At 49.0% G+C, this 22965-nt stretch overlaps 9 protein-coding genes across 9 annotated transcripts; 4 read left to right on the forward strand and 5 right to left on the reverse strand.

Moving 5' to 3' along the window:
* Nucleotides 1-96: 96 nt before the first annotated feature.
* On the reverse strand, nucleotides 97-1421 carry VE01_01602 (uncharacterized protein). Its single transcript, XM_018271121.2, has 3 exons — nucleotides 1363-1421; nucleotides 1044-1293; nucleotides 97-988 (listed from the first exon to the last, which is right to left on the reverse strand). Exons 1-3 carry the CDS (start codon nucleotides 1370-1372, stop codon nucleotides 190-192), a joined length of 1059 nt encoding a protein of 352 aa, XP_018134142.1. The 5' UTR covers nucleotides 1373-1421; the 3' UTR covers nucleotides 97-189.
* A 90-nt stretch (nucleotides 1422-1511) lies between these two features.
* Nucleotides 1512-3705, forward strand: VE01_01603 (uncharacterized protein). Its single transcript, XM_018271122.2, has 3 exons — nucleotides 1512-1684; nucleotides 1741-1789; nucleotides 1843-3705. Exons 1-3 carry the CDS (start codon nucleotides 1670-1672, stop codon nucleotides 2841-2843), a joined length of 1065 nt encoding a protein of 354 aa, XP_018134143.1. The 5' UTR covers nucleotides 1512-1669; the 3' UTR covers nucleotides 2844-3705.
* VE01_01604 (uncharacterized protein) lies at nucleotides 2120-3535 on the reverse strand. Its single transcript, XM_059463373.1, has 2 exons — nucleotides 3267-3535; nucleotides 2120-3212 (listed from the first exon to the last, which is right to left on the reverse strand). The coding sequence occupies exons 1-2, from the start codon at nucleotides 3475-3477 to the stop codon at nucleotides 2851-2853; spliced, it is 573 nt and encodes a 190-aa protein (XP_059320031.1). The 5' UTR covers nucleotides 3478-3535; the 3' UTR covers nucleotides 2120-2850.
* Nucleotides 3706-3836: 131 nt separating the features above from the next.
* VE01_01605 (uncharacterized protein) lies at nucleotides 3837-6954 on the reverse strand (the record flags this gene model as incomplete). The annotated part of the gene is made up of 3 exons (XM_018271124.2): nucleotides 3837-5822; nucleotides 5951-6351; nucleotides 6416-6954. 3 exons carry the CDS (start codon nucleotides 6952-6954, stop codon nucleotides 3943-3945), a joined length of 2820 nt encoding a protein of 939 aa, XP_018134145.1. The 3' UTR covers nucleotides 3837-3942.
* A 658-nt stretch (nucleotides 6955-7612) lies between these two features.
* On the forward strand, nucleotides 7613-9462 carry HSP10 (10 kDa heat shock protein; the record flags this gene model as incomplete). Its single annotated transcript, XM_018271125.1, has 4 exons — nucleotides 7613-7793; nucleotides 7845-7918; nucleotides 9032-9259; nucleotides 9379-9462. The coding sequence occupies 4 exons, from the start codon at nucleotides 7613-7615 to the stop codon at nucleotides 9460-9462; spliced, it is 567 nt and encodes a 188-aa protein (XP_018134146.1).
* Nucleotides 9463-10450: 988 nt separating this feature from the next.
* Nucleotides 10451-13348, reverse strand: HRK1 (serine/threonine protein kinase). The gene is made up of 4 exons (XM_059463374.1): nucleotides 13093-13348; nucleotides 12620-12938; nucleotides 11181-12522; nucleotides 10451-11130 (listed from the first exon to the last, which is right to left on the reverse strand). Exons 2-4 carry the CDS (start codon nucleotides 12866-12868, stop codon nucleotides 10481-10483), a joined length of 2241 nt encoding a protein of 746 aa, XP_059320032.1. The 5' UTR covers nucleotides 12869-12938; nucleotides 13093-13348; the 3' UTR covers nucleotides 10451-10480.
* Nucleotides 13349-15043: 1695 nt separating this feature from the next.
* On the reverse strand, nucleotides 15044-16074 carry VE01_01608 (uncharacterized protein). The gene is made up of 2 exons (XM_018271127.2): nucleotides 15478-16074; nucleotides 15044-15400 (listed from the first exon to the last, which is right to left on the reverse strand). The coding sequence occupies exons 1-2, from the start codon at nucleotides 15604-15606 to the stop codon at nucleotides 15068-15070; spliced, it is 462 nt and encodes a 153-aa protein (XP_018134138.1). The 5' UTR covers nucleotides 15607-16074; the 3' UTR covers nucleotides 15044-15067.
* Nucleotides 16075-16361: 287 nt separating this feature from the next.
* SVF1 (Putative cell survival pathways protein) lies at nucleotides 16362-19917 on the forward strand (the record flags this gene model as incomplete). Its single annotated transcript, XM_018271128.2, has 5 exons — nucleotides 16362-16384; nucleotides 16484-16699; nucleotides 16784-17585; nucleotides 17662-17728; nucleotides 19127-19917. The coding sequence occupies 5 exons, from the start codon at nucleotides 16362-16364 to the stop codon at nucleotides 19879-19881; spliced, it is 1863 nt and encodes a 620-aa protein (XP_018134139.1). The 3' UTR covers nucleotides 19882-19917.
* Nucleotides 19918-20735: 818 nt separating this feature from the next.
* Nucleotides 20736-22251, forward strand: VE01_01610 (uncharacterized protein). The gene is made up of 6 exons (XM_059463375.1): nucleotides 20736-21029; nucleotides 21122-21153; nucleotides 21205-21220; nucleotides 21555-21642; nucleotides 21696-21758; nucleotides 21811-22251. Exons 1-6 carry the CDS (start codon nucleotides 20902-20904, stop codon nucleotides 21907-21909), a joined length of 426 nt encoding a protein of 141 aa, XP_059320016.1. The 5' UTR covers nucleotides 20736-20901; the 3' UTR covers nucleotides 21910-22251.
* Nucleotides 22252-22965: the final 714 nt, after the last annotated feature.

Below are 22965 nucleotides of genomic sequence, written 5' to 3' on the forward strand. Positions count from 1 at the left end.
TTGGGGTCAATGTGTCGGCGCGACACGCGGGAGGCGCCGTCCGCCTTTATCGACGATTGGTGGGACGACCAAACATCACATCAACAGCTTCAAACTCTCGTTAATAATTATTGCTTTTGCAATATCCTCATAGTATCCATTGCGCCTTGCTAATATGACAGATAATTCTACATTACCCCGCAATATCTATTATTTTTGCCCCTTTCCCTTTGCCTCGTTCTCACCCAATTCTCTGATGAACACCTTCACCAGACCATCTGGGCTGAAGTCCTTTCCGTCTTCAAATCCAGGAGATACGCCGATAGCGAGATATTTCCCGTCGGTGCTAAATGACAGCGCTGCTACACTTGTAGCATACTTCTGATATTGCCTGATTCTCCTCTTCGCAACGGCATCCCATAGCGCAACAACGCCATCTCCGCCACCACTGGCAAATGTGCCGTGGATAGGGTTAAACGTCAATGCGTTGACGGGATACACAATATCCGAACCATCCCCCGAAGAGTCAGGTTGGCGATGGCACTTGAAAGCGTACTTCCTAGCCTGTGACGAATCCGACGGGTCAAACCATTCCACCGCGACACGGCCCTCGATTGATGATGTTGCGTAACCAGCGTCATTTGGCATGCACGCCACTGCTCTTGTCATGAATTTCAAAGAACTCTCCCTCTTTTGCCATGGCTCGACCTCGCTCTTGCCATCGGTCGTTTGTGAAGAGAGTAATGCTGTGGATTTCAAGTCGTAGATATTCACCAGACGTGATGCCATGGCAACGACAAGGCGGGTTGGAGATAGTGAAAGTGAGAATGGCTTTGCGGGCAGTGGGATTGTGGTGGGTCCTTTCGAAGGGTCGGAGAGGAAGTGGAGGTGGAGTGTGCTATCCCATGACGAGGAGATGAGGAGCGAGTGCTCTTTGCTGTATACAACGCGGTTGGCGGGTGCTTCGTGGGTGCTGAGAACAGTTTGTTCGCCGGTACTTAAATCAATCCTAAAGTCAATGTCAGAATGTGTTACCTCCTAGACTAGGCTGTGAATTTACGTACCGCTTCACCTGCCAATCCATGCCTGCTGTGAAGGCCTCATCGTCGCCCGCGCCAAAACAGGTATCCAGCACTGGAGCACGATGCTCATATTTGTTCACTAAGGTCCCAGAAGCATTTTCTCCGCCTTGAACTTCGTATAAATGGAGGTATTTATCCCATGACGAGACAAGTAGGCGGTTGGGAGAGTCTGGCGCAAACTTGACAGCGGAGATAACATCTGCTGGAGGCGTGGAAATCTCGAATTGGGTTGCTTTAAACAATGTTAGCTGTATATTACTTAGAATCCATAATCTGGCTCAAAGGCGGTGAAGAGTTTTACCTAAAGACATCTTGTAGTTGTAGCGTGAGGTGTGTTGTTCTATCAGCGGGCGTGTTGATAAATGTTGGTTTGGATAAGGTCGCGATGGAGATGGAGCTTAGATTTGGATTCTGCCGCACTATCGCTTACCGCCTTTAGACCCCTCCAGACCACAGGATGACGATTCGGAACAATTTCAAACCAAGAACATAAACATACAAACATATGCGAATTTTTCAATACTATATTCTAGAGTCACCGCAGATTCTTTGAATAATACCCAGATTAAAGTCAAACAAGCCAGGGGGTTGCCTGATAGAAGCCCGTCATGCCGTTCGCACAGGTAGGTTTCCTCAGGTCAAGCAAGGCTGATACGATCAAGTATTAACATTTCTACAGCTTGTTGTAGGCACAGCTGGTGCAGGCAAATCTACATACTGTGATGGCAGTAAGTATAGACCAGAACGTTCTAGTATCTCCAATGCTAACTACGGCAAAAAGTGCAACAGTTCATGTCTGCCATCGGGCGCAAATGTTCGGTCGTCAACCTCGACCCCGCCAACGAGCACACAAACTACACAGCAGCCCTCGACGTTCGCGAAATAGTCCGTCTCGAAGACATAATGCGCGACGATGAGTTAGGCCCCAACGGCGGTATACTTTATGCTATGGAGGAATTAGAACACAACGTCGAGTGGCTGGAGGAGGGCCTCAAGAGCTTAGGGGAGGACTATGTAATTTTTGACTGCCCGGGGCAAGCGGAGCTCTTCACACATCACTCATCATTACGAAATATATTCTTCCACATACAGAAGATGGGATACAGGTTGGTTGTTATGAATCTCACAGATTCTTATTGCCTCACCCTACCATCACTATACATCTCGAATCTCATCCTCAGTCTCCGCGCCATGCTCCAGATGGATTTGCCACACCTCAACGTCCTCACCAAGATCGATAAGCTTTCCTCGTATGACCCATTACCCTTCAACCTCGACTTTTACACCGAAGTCCAAGACCTGAGCTACCTCCTCCCGCACCTCGAAGCCGAGTCATCCGTAATGAAGGGTTCCAAATTCGCCGGCCTAAACTCGGCCATCGTCAACCTCGTCGAGAGCTTCGGGTTGGTCGGATACGAGACGTTGGCGGTGGAGGATAAGCGCAGCATGATGCACCTCCTACAAATGATTGATCGAGCAGGCGGATACGTCTTTGGCGGGGCGGAGGGCGCAAACGATACGGTATGGCAAGTTGCCATGCGCGAGGGATTGACGACCATGGATATAAAAGACGTCCAGGAGCGCTGGGTAGATGCGAAAGACGAGTTTGACGAGAGGGATAGGAAGGAGCAAGAAGCGCAGGATGAAGCTGAGAGGGCGAAGGCCGAGGCTGCCCAGAAGCTCGAGGCGCATATGGGAGACGATGAGGTGGACGAGGACTTTGGCGACATGTCGTTACCTCCGGGTGGTAGTGGGATTAAAGTTGTTAGAAAGAATAAATGATGTCCCATCAACCGTCATCAGTGCTGCTGTAGTCTGCAGGGTCGTCGTCACTCGCATCGAGCATTAACACTTCCGAGTCGGCAGCTACCGGCCTATTATCTTTCGGCTTCCCAAGGATACTCTCTAACGTCGCTGCGCTCTGGTCGCCAAGCGCCCGCTTCGCTCTGAGAATCATTTCGCGCGCCCGGCGAATAGCTTCTTCCTCAGCCTTGCGGATTGTGCCGCTGACCCTGATAACACGGTATACGCATTTCTTGCCATCCTTGACCGGAACCGTATTCATCATCGACAGGGCCGCCCAAGCAATTCTGTAATGCGCCCTTGTAACTCGTATAATAAACGTCGAAGTGGCCGGCGACAAATATTTAACTGCTCGCCGTTAGAAATGCGCATGAGTCTGTGAAACTGGAGGGCTAATCTCACCCATCAAACTTCCTGCTATCGCTCCAGAGCCATAGTCTCCGAATAGTTCGAGTACCGCTTCTCGAATTGCTTTTATGAGAAGCTGCGGCGTGAGGTCGTCGGTCGTGGGCTGGTTGAAGGCGACGACGTCGGGTACTTTTGACGATGGTAAGGCTGTGGCCTCGGGATAGAGAATGTTTACCAAGAGGTATCTATTCTTTAGCCTAACCATATTTACTAGAAAGGTTGGATCGCCAACCCTGAATCTTCGTGACGGGTTCTACTGAGAGATGCTGTGGATGTCGTCTGGAAAGCCAATTGTGCTCTGCCAAGAAGTTTATTCTTAGCGCGCTGTCAGCCTTGCAGATCCACGTTCGTCATCAAGGGCCAGGGTAGTTTACAAAATATAGTTCTGTAACTATTTTATTTCTATAGTTTCTGAGAATAACTTTGAAATGTGCAATTGACTCTTTATGTGTCAAGGCGATGCATTAAAGCTAAATAATTTTGGATTATATATATAATTTGTCGAGCTACAGTGATTCTAGTGTATTTAAAACTATCATAATTTTGAGGTAAGCTCATAACAATCCGTTTGATAAAAAAATAGCAAGACAGCAATTGCACATTTTCAATGCCATCCATCATCTAGCCATATGGCTCCAAAATCTTGTAATGATACACAAATATAGCGCCTTTAAATATGTTTTAATGGCGGCCTGAACGGTAACAAAGGATTCCTACGTCTTTCCCTTGGAGTCCCAAACCCGAAACTGATATGCCTCGTCAACGCCCTCAAGCTTGTGCCCCTCTCATCCTGACTTCCCATAAATGATGCGACCTTTTTTTCAGGCACAAAATTGCTAAGAATATTTTCATCGCCGTCCCAATTCTGTCCATAGTTCTCGAAATACTGCGATCTCAACGGCACTGATTTTGACCGCATTGCCAGCGCCGTTGACCAATATGGTGGCTGATTAAAATTCTGGGATGCCGCGGTGAAGTAGCTTGGAACATCCGTCACCATAAACTGCCTAGACTGGTGACTGTGATGCACCACACTCGAGGCCTGCGAATCTGCCATGGACTGCGAGAAAAAGGAGCGAGGCGGCCAATCAGCATCAGCAAGTTCAATGGAAGGCTCTCTGTGGTATCTCTCAGAATGAGGCATAGGGGTGGCGAGCTGTGTTGGACTCCAATCCATTTGGCTTTGATTGAGTCTCATTTGGCTTTGGATGAGTCTTATATTGTTGACGGTTTTCTGCCTCGGCACTCTGGAAGATGGAGATGCAAAAATATCCTCGTCGACCTCAATTCTATGGCGGGCGATAGTTGGCCGCCGCGGCGCCCAAGGACAGCTCGGACTCAAATTCATCCTTTCATCATCATAGTTCTCTCCCCATAAATGCACCGCATCTGATACTTGGTATCTTTTAGAGACCATACTGGCAGTGTCATCAAGAATCATCTCACCATCCAGCATCTCAGCATCAGCTTCATCACCACTTGAAGATTCCGAGGCTTCTGTTGGAATCCGTCTTCGGATAGGGGTGGAAGGCAGTGTAAAGTTTAAAGACCTGCGGTCATGTTGCGGCGAGGATGGCTCGATGGAGTGTTCGTCGGCGCTAGAGCCAGCCTCACTACCGCTTTCTGATGCGTGACTATCTGACCCCTCGCTATGGTTATTATCATCATCTTCATCTATGTGGTCCTCATCAGACTCATCGTCCGAACTTGCTGTCGATGTTGGAAGCGGTGCCGAAACCATGGACAGTTGTTGGCGAATCACTTCCACGTCTTTATTAAACGTTACGTGGCGTTTAAATGTTGTGGCTTTCGGTGAAGTTTCTAACTGCATCGAATCCGAAAAACTACTATCATTATCAGATCCCTCAGAGTGTGGGTTAGGATCCATATCCATGCCGGCGTCCTCTACAATTGATGGGGACATGTAGCCAGCGATGTTTTCCGGGTCGGCATCAGACATCTGGCCTGCCGGCTTGGTATCCCATACGGTTGGTTGACTAATAATAGCTGCGCCTTGTTTGGCACCTCTGGTGCTGTTTTGCTGTTCTTTATGGCCATAGCTTGAGTCATCTGCAAGATGTTCTCGTCCAAATCGAATGTCAACTCTCTCTTTGAAGTCCCAATTTCCTTCTTGTACGGATTGCTGATCACCAAAGGTTCTTGATTGAACCAGTGGAAGCTGACATGAGTACCCCTTTGATCGTCTCAAGACACCTGGCATAGGTAATCGACGTGGCCGAGATGTCGCTTTTGTGCGCCCGATGGGTTGAGATTCTTCACCCTCGAAACCGTCACAAAAGTCAAGTCTGGTTGGTACCGGCTTGGGACAATCCGGTGGTTTTGAGGCACGGCTTATAAGCGTTAGGTCTTTGAAATGGATCCTAGAAGACATCATCTTTGTTTTTGGATAAGTCCTCTTTCGTTTTTTGCGTGGCATTTGGGGGCTGATTTCCGGAAATCGCTTTTGCCGTATGCTGAGCAGAGCAGCCTCTGGGACTACATGCTGACTTTCTATTACGGAGCTGTCATCATCGAACAAAAATTCTCCAGCTATAATAAGACGTGTTAGAATATTGAATATGCTGGCTATGGTGTTCGAACAAAAAACAGCTGCGTGTTGCTTGGGCAAATTTTTGGGTTTGATATTAAAAATGCCATTGGATGAGTACGTTGCTTACACTCTGGATTGCTCCTCTGCACGGCCCTTTCTTCTGTCAGTTGTAGCTGATTAAAAGTACGGCATATTCGTTCCGGAACGATATCTTCAGGTATTTCCTCCTGAATGGTCTCCAAAGCATCATCCTGTGCCAGTGTTTTATAACTAGTCCGAGTAGGTCGTTTTAGCCTTTTCTTTGACGGGCCTGGCGAAGTTTGATCTGTATCTGTTACAATGGGGCTCCCATTGATAACTGATGATTCATCTTGCTGACCTAGAGAAGGCTTTTGAATACGTGTATTTGAGTCGAGGCAACCCACTCTGATTGACTGAGTTGTTGCATGATCCAACTCACTGCTGCCACTCAGGGGTATATTGGTATTGGTATAAAGAGAAGCTGACTCCTCCCCGGACGAATCGTTGCTGATTGGTGGATTCAGTAAGGACGTTGAGAAAATGAAAGTAGAGAGCTGGGAAAACATCTTACCTGTCGTACCCAGATTCATCACCGAGATCAAATGAAGTATTACATTCTTCAAGCTCAACTGAAGCAACAGCTGTCTTGCCCAACTCTTCAACAGTTTTTCTTTCGCTAATTGGGGTTGGTATTTGTGCAGCATGAAAGTTAGATCTGGACTCGACTTCTGGAGCCAGTCTCTGGAAGTTGGCCGCTGTTTCATTTGGTATCAAATACTGTCGTTTGTTCGCTCCGTCCACGATTTGTTCTACTTGAGGGACAGGGTTTTCCCCGACAGGCTCAGAGTTTGGACCCTCTACGGAGTTAAGTCCGTAGGCACTTGGAGCATCGTGAGGAGAGTCAATCGCGCCATCTCTGATCTCACGAGTTTGAAAAGTATTATTCAGGCCAGAAAGAATCTGAGCATTGGAACGAGGCCTTTGAAAGCGAGCAGGACTGGGTGTTCTTGCCAAACTGTAAAGAAATTGTTCACACGAAAGAGCAGTCACCACTCTGGGAGGGACATTGGCATTGAGTCCTTGAAAAGGAGAAGTCAGGTTACCAGCCATGGCAAGAGAACATAAGGCATCACAATTCCAACAGTAACTCGAGAAGAAACGAAAGGCAACAAGAAGGAATACAGATGAACGGAAAGAAAATAGAAGACAGTACTTATATCTGGCAGCTTGCCTGACTTTACGACAAGCAGTCGAAGGTTGACTTCACTTGGAAGGTGCGACCCGAACGTCGTACCTGCCATTTGTGTTTGCTTACTTAAGCTAGGTCAAGAAAGGAGGCGAAGCCAAACCTCTTCCCATTCCTTCATACCTCTCTCTCCTTGAGCATCCGAAAAAACACAGTTTGGCATTGGTATTGACGAAAGCATGACGAGCAAGGCTGACCGCGTCGTATATTCTTAAAATCGATATATTGAGATATCCGGACAACATCATTGAAATTGAGAATTTTTGGATCACTCACAGCATGGCTTCGGATCGACTTGATACAGAGGTAGTTTATAGTCAATTTTACTGAGCAAGGTCTGTCGTTGTTAATGTAGCAAACAATATTCATATCTTCAAGAACCTTCGAGTCAGCGGCCATTCAAAAGATAAATGATTCATTACTTCTTTTTTAAGTATCCTTCAAGTTTTTCTTCTTTTGCATTGTGCGATACTGTTACATCAAACCTGCATCTCAAATATTACTACATCCCAACGGATCGAGATGCATTTATTCACGTTTATTCTACCCTTGGCTATCCAGGCTGCTGTGATCCATGCCGTCCCTCCTGGCTTGCCCACCAAATATGCATACCAAAGGGATGTTGGCAATGATGCCTCATTAACTGTCAGTACTGTTGGAGCCACCCCAGCCGTTGGCATCCATAACAGAGATTTGTCTCCAGGTAAGCTTCAAGTGGTATTATTTAATAGGAATGTCGGCTAACAAGTCTCAGATATTGCTGGAACCACTGTTGGCCATCACATTCCCCTGATGCCGCCCTTTGATCCACCATGTGCTACGACAACAGTAACTCACACAACAACCAAAACCGTACCTCTCACGACGAGCCTGGATTCCACAACTACAATAACGCTACACCAAACGAAAACCACCACATTATCCACAAAAATGGTTGCCACTGGACATTCAAACGCCACAAAGACCAACAACGCTTCGCTCAATGGCACAGCACCTTACAACACTCCACCAAAGGGCCTGAAAACTTCACCTGACAACAAATGTGGACCGAAAGTAGGGCAGACCTGCATTAGCAATTCGAAGGGCCGTTGCTGCTCCACGTTTGGATACTGCGGAGATACTGATGCTCACTGTGGTGCTGGATGCCAGAGCGGTTTTGGTGTCTGTGGAGTTGAAGGTCTTGTGGACGAGGATCCTGAATTGAGGTAATCAGTTGCAGCGCGACGAATATACCCCCGAAGCATTTCCTGTCTCTACTAGAGAACAAGCTTATAATCACAGCAAATGGAAGTTGATGGGGGATGAGTGTTTGGGGGTTGAGTTCTCACTTTGAGCATGATCTTCTAAAAGTAGTTTGAATGCGCGAAACCGGGACCCTGGTCGCTAGGAAATTTCATAGCTTCATATGTACCTTAACAGCCTGAAATTCAAAGAATTACAACTCTTAATTACAAAAAGAGCAAACCAATTATCCCCCAAACCCTCATCTCACCACCAAATAACACCCTAAATCACCTGACTAAACTCAGGGGCGTCACGTGTCCCCTCGGCTTAAACCTCCGGCCTACATGCAGCTTTGCTCGGGAAAGCTTCCCTCACTAGCGCGACGACGCTCGGGTCCCAGAAACATTTCGAAGTTTTGAGAAAGCGTCAAACCAGCCAGTCTCATAACACAAACCACCGCTATCATCAATCCACGCACCATTACAAATAACTCTATACCTTCTTTCAATTCGAGACTTTAGCATCAACAGCTTAAACCGCCAATATGGTATGTTTGATCTCAATCCCCGATCCCGCTCCCGCTTCAATTCCCCAGCCCAGGAGTCAGCCGGCGCGATCCGCACCTGCCATTGTCGAGCTGCTTACAATCCCATTCCATCCTACCTCCCTCCCTCCTCCCTCCAGCAAACAGACTAGCTAACACCCCTTCTCCCACAGTCCACAGCCCTCAAATCCATCAAGTCCCTCGCCCCCCTCCTGGACCGCGTCCTCGTCCAGCGCATCAAGGCCCAGACCCAAACCGCTGGCGGCATCTTCCTCCCCGAGTCGTCGGTTAAGGAGCTCAATGAGGCGCGTGTCCTTGCTGTTGGACCGGGGGGGTTGGATAAGGAGGGGAAGATTGTGAAGCCGAGTGTTAAGGCGGGGGATAAGGTTTTGATTCCTCAGGTATGTGAAGATCTTGCTCCAAGGGGATGGGTGGTGTCTGGATAGAGAGGGGGATGAGGAGACGAGGGATGGAGGGGAAGACGATGGGACGAGGAGAATGAAAGCTAACAATCCGGCAGTACGGTGGTTCCCCAGTCAAGGTCGGAGAGGAGGAATACGCTCTCTTCCGCGACTACGAGCTTTTGGCCAAGATCAACGAGTAAATCAACTCACTCAACCACACCACTACCACTCTATCATGAGTGAGTGAGTGAGTGCCACCACACCACGACAGAAACGGGATTGTAGGATATTATATACATGTACCAAAAATACTAGCATGCGATGAGGCGAATGGGGGAGGGAAGGGGGGGGGGTAGATTTGTACTTTTTTGGAGGGAGGGACGGGATAAGAAAGATGTATTGTATGTGGTAGAATAGCTAGGCATTGAATCCTTGATATCTCCGCTCATTTATGTGTTTCATGAGGTCTTCTACTACGTGACTGATACTATATGGCACTGTGATGGCAATCGTCTAGCACTACTGTTGCAATGGACTTGGTACTGAGATGCCGTTCTAATACCAGGCCTGCGTTGACCATGGTTGTGCTAAATATGATGAGAGCAGGTATCATTACTGAAGCCGACATGTTCATGTAACGTGTAATTTCTTTATCTACTATAGTATTTACCAAACACCTTACAAAAAATGTCATCATCCCACGCTCGCTATAAACATCCAACATCCAACATCCATCATCATCCCCAGATCAGATACACCTCCCTCATCCCCCATCCACCGCCATCCCGTTCCCCCCAAACCCCCCATCCGTTCCCCCATCCGTCCCCCCGTCCCCCCATCCCCCCATTCCCCCTGCATCCAAAGCCGCCCCAACTATATGAAAAAAAGAGAAAAAAAACCTCGCTATCCTCGTAAAAGCTCCCAGAAATATACTATACTCCACATTTTGCACCCTATCCACATCCATATCCAACCAACCAACCAACCAATCCATCCCTATCCTGTCCCCTATTTATTCCCATTATCCCATCTATAAACAACGAAAACGACACACATTTCGCGCGTGCCAGTCCATCTATCCAAAAATCCACAGAACCTCTAACATCCCTACGGTCTCTCTCTCCAAACCCACAACACCTCATCATATCCCATTCCACCCTCCAGCCACCACCTAAACCCCCAACCCAACCCCACCCCAAAAACAGAAGCTCACGTCCCCTACTTCGCAGGCGCAGCAGGCGCACTGGGCGGCTCCAACGTATGCGTATGCCCCGTCGCACTAATCACATGCCCAGTAGTCGCATCCTGTCTACAAATCACCGTCCCCCCAATCCACGGATCCTCCAGCACCTCCGCCATCGTCGCGCGCTTCCTCGGGTCAATCTCCAGCATACGACCGATGATATGTCTCGTCTCCCTCGGGAGCAACCTCAAAAGCCTCCAGGGGCCCTTGATAACCTCCGGTTTCTTCTCCACCGGCACCGCCACCACCGCGGGCGATTTACCCGTAGCGGGGGGAGCAGCGGGGACGTCAGCAGCAGCAGCAGCAGCCGGTTTAGTAGTAGGCGCCTCCACGACCGCCTTAGCAGCCTTCCCATCGAGCGTCTGCGATGCGGCCACAATCCTCGCAATCTCAGTCTCACTCTTTGCTTTCGACGTTGCGTCTGGACGTGGCTCGGTGCTCTCGGAGGGAGGGGAGGCGAAGAGACGGTACGAGTTATCGGTCATGCGGGGCATTTTCCAGGGGAAGCGGCGGAGGGACATGCAGCAGAAGATGATGGCGAGGGACCAGATGTCCGCGGGTTGGGGGTCGTATTTGCGCTCGTCGTAGACTTCGGGGGCGAGGTAGGGGTCGGAGCCTACGATGCCTGGGGGGGATTAGTATTTTTGTTGTGGACGACACGGGGGAGAGGCTTACCTGATGCTAACACGATTTCGGTCTCGAAGGGGTATTTGAACATACTCGCGCTTCCGAAATCAATAATCTTCATGATCCCAAACTCGTTCACAACAACATTATCGAGCTTAAGATCGCGATGAGCGAGTCCCATACTGTGGATAAACGTAACACCACTCAAGATCTGCAAGAACGAGCACGACACCTCCTCGCGCGACATCTTGCCCGTCATGACGATAGCGAAGAGATCATAAGGCGCATACTCCATCACCTCGTACCACTTCCCCTTTTCCCGGATGATATCAAGCGTCTCGATGATATTCCCATGATGCAGCGTGGATCCGATACAGAACTCCGCTGTCACCTTCTTCGTATACTCCTTCTCCGTCTCATACGCATGGCGAGCGCGGAACTCCTTAACCGCAAACGTCGTCCCATCCGAACTCCTCTTCATCAGTCTAACGGATCCGCCAGCACCAGCACCAAGCACCTTGCCGAACTTGCCGTACTTGGAAGTCAGGCCGTGGTCTTCGCCGAAGGGGAGCTGTTGGAGGGATTTCTGGCTTGTGGGGGTTTTGATGCCGGATTTTATGGAGGAGCTTGGGGAGGCGTTGCGTTTCGACTTGTGATGGCTGCCGATCTTTAGGAAGCGCTTTAGTTCGGACATGGAGCCGCGGGCGGGGAGGGCGTCGTCGTTTAGTCGCGCGATGCTGGGGTCTTTCTTCGATGAGAAGCTCTTCTTATCCGAGCGCAGGTCCGCGGAGCTGCGACATGATCGTGGTAGGGTCGTTGTGGACGAAGACGGCGAGGTTCGGTGTCTGCTGTTCAGACCGCTAAATACGAATCGAGGCTCGATGGTATCAAGGTTCTTAGACTGCGGAGGCCGTTTATTAGATGCGTAAGGGTCGTCCGGTTCCCCAGCTGGTGTGAACGGTCTGCTGTATCCTCCTCGACTCGGGCTCGGCTCCCGGGATTGCGGAACAGATTGTGAATAATCACTACGCTCACTCGACTGGCGAGACGGCCCAATAGCAAATGCGCTTTTCCGATATCCGGTGACGGAATCTGCCACGCTGGGTTGTGTTAGTGATGTCTGTCCTGACGAACCTGGTCTCGAAGAGTTGTATGCGGATGTTTGGGTTGTTGGTGGTGAGATCTGAGGCACTGACGTCGTGGGGTCAATTTCTGCTTCGACTCTTTGTAGGTTGGCACCCTTCCCAGTCGCCTCTCTGGATCCGCTCACTGCTGGGGTAAGTGGTGGTGTTTGCATTGTCCCAGAGCGTGAATGTAAGGATGGGCGACCTGATGCGGACGACTGAGATGGATGCCGACTCGACTCCTGGAAGCTCTCTGTCGACGGTACCTGTAGAGAAAGTACGTTAGCATCTAGTCATTATGCTAAGAGTCTAACAATATCATATGCTGTGACCAAGTGAAGGTATTGCATGGAGCTCACGCACCCTTGAAGCCGGCAACGAGACAGGCTCGAAATTGAAATGGCTCATCCTCCTCGACTGCAGATGCGTGCCACTCAACGATTCCGACAAATCCCTCAGCTGTCCCCCAGATCCAGAAACATCCAGCAGCTGCTCGCCCGTTCTCGAAGTCGTACTCGTCTCGTCAAGCTGCACTGGTTCGATCTCCTGGCTACTCGATGCAAACCGCACGGCCGGAGACCCCGGGACCGATCTTTGGGCGCCAGAACTCATGGCGAAGGTGTCCCTTGCTGGAGGAGGTATCGACGGGGAATTGATTGGGAGGGGTGTGTTGGTATATTATCTAATATTGGTAAGCACGTCTGGTATTAAACCAATGGTGGTTGTATGGAAGGGGTGTCAGGTGTGAAAAAGGAAAGATGATGATGGGCTGGCTGGCCTTGCACTCATGGATAAAGTGAAGAGTGCATCAACCAAGCCCTTCGAATCTCACTCACCAAGGGCGTGCTGTTCTAGAAAGCCACTAAGATGCTGATTATAGTGAATTAAGAATAGTGGATGCTATGCAAGTAGCAAAGGGTGTGAGTGAGCAAGGCCGACCAAGCCAAAAAAGCGAGGGTTTGAATGGGATGGCGTCTGTTTGTGTGTATGATTGTTTGGTGGTGGCGGTTGTTTGGTGGGGGAGGGGGAAAGAAGCACGGAGGGTTGAAGGTGAGGCCCGGAATATCCAGATTCAAGTGGGGCAGGTAATTTTTTAACTTGGGGTTGGAGGGATTTGGAGGCGTGGGATGTAGAGGGAAGGTACATCATATGCGGTCATAAGGGCAAAAAAAAGAGGAGAAGGTACATTTGAGGTACTTATAGCGTTAGTTATTTTCTACGCCTTCTATACAAGGAGAAGAGTTGTGCCGAGAAGGCCGCGACCGCTTTCTGTGACCACATGGTCTCCACACTATAAATTGTAGATTGTAGACATACATCATACAATTAAGACAAAAGTGATATCAACGAGATGGATATATCAGATATATAAACATTTTGGACACACTCGACTGCTCAGGTACTGAATATATATATATATATCTATATAAGCTGTGTACTGTTACTCTTCAATCCCGTACCTACCTACGTACACACAATGTAGCACATGCTCCATCCCATCCCATCTCCTCTTCTTCGGCCGTACAGCGGATAGTTAAGATGCCGTCCACCGTCGTCCCGTGGCACCGTTGGCACAGCACAACCGTTGGTACTGACTGTACTCCAAGTCCAGTAGCCCCAAGCCCACGTCTACCAGCAGGGGCAATACACCCGGAGCAAGCTTACGAGAGATTTCCGCCAATTCCACTCTCCAAACAGCCAAGCAGCAAGCCCAGTCTCTGGGGATGGAGATCGGACAAGATAAGAGGTCCGACGAGACTGCGGCCAAGAACATCCGATATCCGACGAGACTGGGGGAGTGTTGTTGGTGTTAGGACTTTGAGTGAGTGAGGGAGTGACAGTGGAGGAGTGAGGTGAGCAGGTAAGATTATCCAGTTGTATGGACGGTATATACCATACGTATTGTACGTACATACACTCTTTCTTGGCTGACTGTTGAGCGCATTCCATACAATTTATCCGTCCGCCAGTACAACACATCACATCACGAGGAGAAACAGAAACATGTGGCTGTCGAAGAAGATTGTCATTAGAATACCCTTATGACGTGACGTTACAATATCCATAGCACATGTACTGTACTACTTGTACTGCGTTGTACCAACCACCACCCCTTCTTCCCGGATCGCGGATCGCGGGCCAGAGTCGCATCAATTGTGTGAGTATGGGTGCAGGGGAAAGCTTGTTCGTGGGGGCACCAAATGGTTTCACGCCTCATGGCTACAGTATTGTATGGTATATGGGATTGTACCTCGCTGTTCACTGTTAATCAATCAGATAATCGCGTCGGAGTGAGAGTATTGGTTCATGTCGCGTAGTCAAGCATAGGGGCTTGGTATCTGGCATGTGCCGACGAAACCCATATTGTGATGTATGCATGTGTGTATGCATACTGTATACAAGACCCGCGAGCGAGCTTATATATTTGCACGTCTTCGTAGAGTCGTCTGTACTGACATTGGCCTTCGCATTCGGATTCGCATTCGGATTCTCCTGGAAGAACAGCGGCACGTGCACACCGAATAAGTGAGTGAACATTGGGATGTCATTGAGCCTCCTCCTCCTCCTCCCCCCTTCTAACCTTTCCAACTCTTCTATCGACACAATATCAATATCTCACAAGGCCCTTCTGGCCAGACCTCCCTCCTTGGTAGTATACAATCCCCATCCCATCCGGCCACCCTGCCCAACATCAAACGCCTTGCAATGGTAATAAAACAACCCCCTATCAAAACACAACCTCCCCCTCTCTCCTCCCCCTTTTCCCCCCTCCCCTTTCCCCATTCCCCTCCTTCATTCCCTCTTCCCCACTCACGGCACAACCGTAACCCCAATACTCTTCGCCTGCGCAATAACCGTCCTACACATGCCCTCCATGCTCAACCCACTCAGCCTCAGCTCACTCTGCTTAATCCTCGCAATCTCATAAACATGCTTCAGCGTCACCGTCCCCACGCTCTCCTTCCCCGGGTTCATCGCGCCCTTGAGCTTCGACTTGCGGATCGGCGCGCCGGCTGCGGTGAGGAGGAGGTAGGATGTCGTGGGCGTGCGAAGCTCGAAGTGGAAGGAGCGGTCGGGGCGGACGGTGACGCGGGCGGGGATGGGGACGCCGAGGGTTATGTGGGCGGTGCGGGCGTTGAATTCCTGGGAGAGAGAGAAGGTGTTAGTAGGAAATCTCGAGGAGGGAATTGTTACGAAAGACGGCGGCGATTGGAACTGACCTTGCAAAAATCCATCGACTTCACACCCTTACTACCCAGCGCCGGACCGACGGGGGGACTCGGACTCGCCTGTCCCGCTCCGACGATGAGCTTCACCACCACATCTGTTGCTGAGCGTGCCTTTGACATGGTTTTATGGGGAGGAATTGGTCGGCGTTATGAGGAGCAGTGTTGGCGTTGGATTGGCTTCAAATTATTTCGCGATTCGGCGCGGAAGAGTTCCCGGAGCGCGCTTAGCTGCTTTAAGGTTAGTGCGTAGGAAGTGTCAACAGGGGTGTGAGGATTAGGGATATCAGAGGAATGCTATACGCGGATAGGATCGGGAGCTATGGAGAACTATTGAATAGAAGGAGAAAATTGATTCAAGTAAGATTATGAACCCGTTGTTTCTGTAAGCCCGGCTTTTTTAGATATCATCGTGGGCACAAATGTGGGTTTTCCTTGCTCTTCCGGACATAATGGCGAGGGGTCAAGGATTCCTTCCTGTCAAGTTGCACAAGCGCTGCACACAGGACGACTGGCATCTGCCTCCCTGCCTGGCCATTTCTACTCAGAATCATGGATTCAAAGCCCATACAGTGAAGCTCCTGTGTGAACTAGAACCCGTACGCGTACAAGATAACTCCTCACATCACGTGCTAGGACCCTGTCGAACGTCAACGTAAAGTAGAGAGTAACTTAACTTGACTCGTAGCGGCAGTAACTACCGCCCGTAAGGTGGGGGGGGAGAAACGCACGCCGCCCAAACAGCTATCGAAAAAGGGAGAAGACAGCATTTATTATCCCCAACCCAACCCACCACCCTACCTATAAAAGAAACAAACAAACCCTCTCACCCCTATTAAAAAAAACACCTTACACAAGCTACCGAAACTCCAGTCAAGATGATGAACTGGGCGAAACAAGCGTATGTCATGACCACTCTCCCCGCTCCCCGCACACCGCCATCGATCGATCGAGAGAGAGAGACAACAATTATCTAACCACCGCCTTTTTCACCACACAGGCTGGCCAACGTAGCCGGCACCCAAGAGCCCATCTATGGCCCCTCCGCCATCCGCTCGGTCTCCGAACAAGCTGCGACGGTCCCTTACACCGAGCTCAAGCGCGAGGATCTCAAATGGGTGAACATGGATTCGACGTCGGTCGAGACGCAGGTTTTCTACCTGACGGCTGATAGCGGACATATTGCGTTCGTGCAGGTTATTCACAGCAATGTTGCGTACGTATTTGCGACTCTATACCCAGTCCTATGCCCAGTCCTGTGGTGGTTAGCGATGTGCTAACTGTGCGTGTGTGCGTATAGTGGTATCCGACGAACCAGCCAGTTTAACACCAAGATCTTCTATCCCGGCGGCGCCAAGCCCATCCTCTGGGCCTCCGACCCGCTCAGCGACGTCGACTTCAGCGACGACGGGGTGAACTACTATGCCGAGAACCTAGCCGTGGAGTTATCCGAGGACGGCAAGACCTATACCATCAAATCCATGACCAACAAGAGCGCCATCGTCAACATCACCATGACCCAAACCGCCCCAGGTTTCCAGGCCGGCAACGACGGAACCACGCTCTTCGGCACGGACCTCGAGAACCCCTGGGGGAAGATGAGACATGTGTTCTGGCCGCGGAACAAGGTATCGGGCACGATCGTGACGAACGATGGGCCGATTGACTTTACGGGGAAGGGAATGTTCGTGCACGCGCTGCAGGGCATGAAGCCGCATCACGCAGCGGGGAAGTGGAATTTCGTCGACTTTCAGGGCGAGAAGTTCACGGCGGTCATGATGGAGTATACCACCCCCCCATCGTATGGGTCAACGGTTGTGAATATTGGTGCTATTGTGAAAGATGGAGAGATTATCATGGCGAGCTCGCCGAATAGGGCCACGCATGTTACGACGAAGAGTGATTCGGATAATGATTGGCCCGAGCCGGCTACAGTGAGGTATGAGTGGAGTGGGAAGACGAAGGATGGGAAGAGTGTTGAGGCGGTGCTGGAGACAGCGTTGGGGGAGAGGTTGGATAGGATTGATGTCATGGCTGAGGTTCCTGGGTTTGTTAAGACGATCGTTGCGAATACCGCTGGCACGAAGCCGTATATTTACCAGGTGCGTACCCCATTTCGCTTCTACAGCTATTTACCAAGGAGGTTCGGAAAACTAACATACATTGTGCGATTTTTAGTACTCCCCAACCACCGCCCCCAGCTTGAAGCTGAAGATCGGCGATGAGGAGGAGGTCGTTGAGACGGGTAAGCTCTTTGCAGAGGCTACCTTCATCACGGAATAGTAGTTTGGAATCATCACTCAACTCAATATCGTTCCGTTCCGTCCGTCGTTTTTGGCGTTTGTTAAACTGGAGGTAAGCACACTCGTTGGGCAAATTGGAGAGGTTAATGGGAATGGATTGCATGTATGGATGGCTTAGATAGCACACTTAATAGAGTCGAGAATTGACTTGGAAGTATATGTATGGATGTGTCTTTATACTTGTTCGTATGGCGGGATTGGATTTTTGTTATTCGGTTTCATGGAATTTATCATTGATCCGGGGGGGTTATCAAAGAGATGCTTGCATACCAGGTGAATGGCTCGGCCAATAGGTTTTAGCTTCACCCAGTTGATAGCAATGGCTCCATGACTTGGAATACGTACCTACTACTTCACCAGCTGCTGACGGTTGTCTCTGATTTTATCGGGTTCATAATTATGTTGTGGCTTGAAAGAAGCGCAGAAAGTTGGGTCTTTCTGACCCAAAGATGGTGGGTTAGATGCGCCAACTTAATTGTATTATATCTGTAGAAGATGCATGATTTTAACGATGAGGATTCAACAAGGCTCGACTTTGAAATACGCAGGTCCAAATCGAGTGGTTTCTGAAGATGCTCAGATATGACCTCAGTTGCCAAGGTCTTCCCCACACCTATTGTGGATGGCATGCGACATACTGTATAATGCATTGCCTTGCCATTTTCAGCAAAATCGAGGGTCCAAAGTTGTAGTGGCAGGTACAATCCTTAGCCGTCATCGTCATAATATCGTCATGGGTTATTGAAAGCACGATGAAGCGCCCCATGGCAACATTGGTCCCATAAGGACTACGAGAGAGGAGGAATAAAACGAATATTTATAAGCCTCGCCTCCGCCTGTACACTAATGCCTATGCGTATCTCGATTTATATAATGGTGAAAGATAAACACAATTTCACTTACCGAGAATTCACTGGTAAATGCTATTGCAATGAATACGGACCACCGCGTTGTTCAAGGCCCCCTTCCATTGTACCTCACCATGTACCGGAAGTATCTAACAAGGGAAGAGGAGGAAGAAATTGATCGACAATTTCGAGGGGACACATGGCACCACAACAGTCAAGTTCTGTGGAGTGGAGTTCCGAAAATTGATGCTCAACATTGGGCAGATGAACGAGAGATGCAGACACTGACTACGGCAATGGGCAATTTGATGGTAACAGAGCATCCATCATGTTTACGATCAAAAAAAACACCACTACAGTGGTCCAATTATATGAAAGGTGCTTCGGCAGTTTTTGCACACCACATAAGTGAAGGCGAAAAGGTCATAGTATTGACGCCGCCTCCCCCGTATAAATTCCATCCGTCTGGGCTCACTAACTATCAGCTCATAGAGGAACCGATTTTGAAAGGGGAATTAGGCGCCCATGGTCGATTTCGCATTGATATGGTGCATCTAACGGTTAAAGCTGCTGAGAATTTCAAGTACCAGGTATGGCCTGTTGATCAAACACACACCTGGATTGCAAAATTTGGGCTGCCTGTGAGTACGCCTCACTGGAGACAGGTAAAAGGATACACATTTCCGCAATTACACTCTGTGGACGAAGACGTGGTGAATCACCCATCGCTTAGTCCATGCTCAAACGCGCGAGGATCTACGCAAGTGGACGCCCAAACCAATCATAATAATCAGTTGATGAATTTAGAGCACGTCAAAACTAGGAACCTGTTAAAGACTAAGGCAAAACGTGTCACGGAAGGGGGCACAACTACTCCTAAAAAAGGGACGGGACCAAAGGTAAAAGTAACAACACAGAAACCGAAGTTGGCCAAAGCCAAGAACGTGAGGCAGGTGAAGATGGTTGCGAAACCAGGAAACATCGCAAATGTCAAAAGAACGTCCACATCTAAAAAAGCATCTGGAATCCGAAAACCACCCACGGCGCAAAAGTCCAAGGCACAAAAACCACGCAAGGTGCAAAAGCCCAAGGCACAAAAACCACGCAAGGTGCAAAAGCCTTCCGCAGTGCACAAGCCATCCAAGGCACGAAAGCCGCCAAAGCCACTTAAGCCGCAAAATATGTCCAAGCCGCCAAAACCATCCAAGTCGCCCAAGGGACAAGATCAATCCAAGGCCCGCAAGTAGAGGCTACTATATGTGCCGGTTTTATCTGATAATCAGCTGCATGGATTGGGCTCTGGGAACCACTTTGGATCAAGGTGCCAGCCTCATGTCAAGAGTATATCTCATCTCATATCCTATTATCCACTGAGATCGGATTCGAAGCTCATAAAATGTGGAAGTGACCGTGATGGTAATATCAAGGTCATGTGAGTCAGCTACACATCGTTAGTTGATTTGACTCGAGGTACAGTCAGACGTGATAATTGTACAGCAAATTCCACCCCTCATGCAACCAACATTGTTTGTTATCCCAGCGCCTACAGTATCTAGCGGCAAATGACCCAAATTTGGGTCATACCCAACTAATGAAAGAGGTAGGTTCACCACAGCGACATGGTCCGGTGTGACACGAACCATGGGGCGTGGGATTTCAGATTCTTCCTCTTCGAACTTCCCTCATCAAGCCCCATGGGGCTCAGGAGTTGCTCTCGCCATCTGTGAAATAAGCCAATTACAAATCTGTTCAGACGGGTAAGGACATTATAATGAAAGGGGTCGTGGAATTGTTTCGCTTGGAATTCTGCTCTGTATTAGGTGTGTTAACAATCAGAAGGTTGCAACGGATGCTTTAGACTGACTGGAATGCGGCTATTGGGTTACAGGATATATAATCGCCATGGCGGATCTTGCAGAAATGTTTTGGAGGAACAACGTTCAAAGGAGAGCAGCAACTTTACGTTGTCGTTGTAAACAGAGCCCTCCCTCTATGCCTGTGGCTGAAACCCCATCATAACCACCACCACCAAGAAGCTCAGACACGCTTAACCCATTCCAGAACCCATAAGCTTCCATTGGACCCTTCACAACACCCCCCACCACCCCCCACCTTCCTTATAACAATCAACCATCCACCATCCCACCTTCCTTATAACAATCAACCATCCAACATCCCACCTTTCTAATTGCTCCTTCTTACTTCCCCCCTCTGAATTCTTTCTTTTCTTCTTAGATTACACCTTCTGTACCTTCTTTCTACTCATCATGACTGGACGTGGAAAAGGTGGCGCGTTTGGTGGGGCAGGCGGAAAGTCACGTTTTGGTGGAGCTGGGAAGGGAACTGCTGTGCCGAATAGCAGTGGAACCCGTGGAGTTGGGGCGAGGAGATATCGGTATGTTTGGTTGGATTGAAACAGCAAGAGCGATCTGGGCTGTGGTATAGCTGGAAGGTCCGATCGAGGCTGACGATTTTGGTGGTGTGTAGCAAAATCATGCGCGATACCATTCATGGGATTAGTAAGTTGTGATTCTGTGGAAATTGGAGGGCTTGAGCTAATGTGTGTGCAGCTAAAAATGATATTAAGTATGTGTATCTTGTTTACTGTTTCTCTTTTCCTTCTGTTATTTGTTCTTTGAACAGCAATCTTCTGCGTTTGATTTCTTATTTTATCATGTCATCTTCACTTCTTCTCTTCTCTGTCAAAGATCTATCAAAGAGCTATGATTATCTCAAAGCCAGAATAGATTCCTGATTTCCACCGATCTCATCATCTACATCTCACTTCCGAGATGTTCAGGAATAGATCGGTGGAAATCATGGGTTTCACTTCAACTTCACCTGTCAACATCTGCTTTTGTGAAAGCAACCACAACAACCATTGTTTACCAAAAAACCACAACTAACTCTCCACCCCAAGACGTCTCGCCCGCCGTGGAGGTGTCAAGCGTATCTCAGCAATGATTTATGATGACACTCGTGAGGCTATGAAGGCCCATCTGCAACTGGTCAGTACACCCCCTCCGTCCCATAATTGAAACTTACTAACCCCTACTTCCAGATTCTCAAGGACTGCGTCATTTTTATCGAGCATGCCAACCGCAAGACCGTCACTGTCGGAGACGTAAGAGACCCAGGTCGATTATTTCTATGGACGCAGCTAATGTTTTGCTTAGGTCTTGTTCGCTCTGAAGAGAATCGGTAGACCCATCTACGGATTCGGAAACGGCTACTTGCAATCCGATGCGCCCAATCGCAAGAAGAGGAAGGACTGAAGTGCCCCCGCCTGCGATCTGTGACGGATCTTTTCTGAGCTCTTTGGGATCTTTGAAATGTCAAGGCCCTCCCTTGTTTGTGGATCCGGGGGGGAAAAATCATGTGGCGAATGGAGTTATGGATGTTTTGCAATGCTAGACGGCTGGGGATATTATGGATTGTGATGAGGCGCTGTTGTTCTTCGATATTTTGCTCGGATTTTTTCTTGTCTGGTCGCTGGCCTTTTACTTCTTTGGCAGAGGCAATGATGGGGATACCCAGGATGGCAATGGTGGAGTTTGTTGGGGCGTCTGGCTTTGATATTTTGTTTCGTAGTCGAGAAATGGAATACTCTTGCGGACTGTGTCGTTGTGGTGCCATTATGACTGTGAAGTTGAATCTAAACTCTGCCCCACTGTGACTTCTCTACTTAGTTTCTATCTGTGCTAAATTATCTGCTGTAATTCATGTTCGTTCTTAAGATCACTATGTGATGGGTTCTACTGCACCATATTATCACCTGAGATGTGACGGAAGCATGCCACTGTATCAATTTTCTCATATTACGCTGTAGCCAGTAGAGAACTTCGACTATCGTCCACTGTATTCCAATACATTATGAGATCTGAAATAATACTCCATACGTATAAAAGCCACATCTCGTTGACGAAATGGATAGATCAAATCAAACAAGGCTAATTTGCAAGGCTGATGGATGGATGGAGCAGGAACACTGGTAATAATGCGGGGGTGGCTTGAACCCTCTCTATATTTCGTGGGGTACCGTCCTCGTAATTGGCAGATGAGATGCATGTCTCAACACTGCACAGAATCTCACAGCTATAGACTCCCTCTAAACTTCCCGAAAGGGCTTAAATACTGAAATGTGAAAAGTTGAATAAATTACGCAATTGTTTTTCCCAGTTTCTCTGTTTCCTTGGCCCCAAGACATCTCCACCCTAGCAGTGCCTAGTTACCAGTGTGTGCCTAGCCAAACACGTGATCACGAAGAAAGTTTCGGTCCGGAACCGGAAAAGTCCGCACTGCACAGTCAGTCACATATATGCCCCTCCATC

This window comes from Pseudogymnoascus verrucosus (genome assembly GCF_001662655.1).
Source record: "Pseudogymnoascus verrucosus strain UAMH 10579 unplaced genomic scaffold scaffold_4, whole genome shotgun sequence".
Taxonomy (NCBI): Eukaryota; Fungi; Ascomycota; class Leotiomycetes; order Thelebolales; family Thelebolaceae; genus Pseudogymnoascus; species Pseudogymnoascus verrucosus.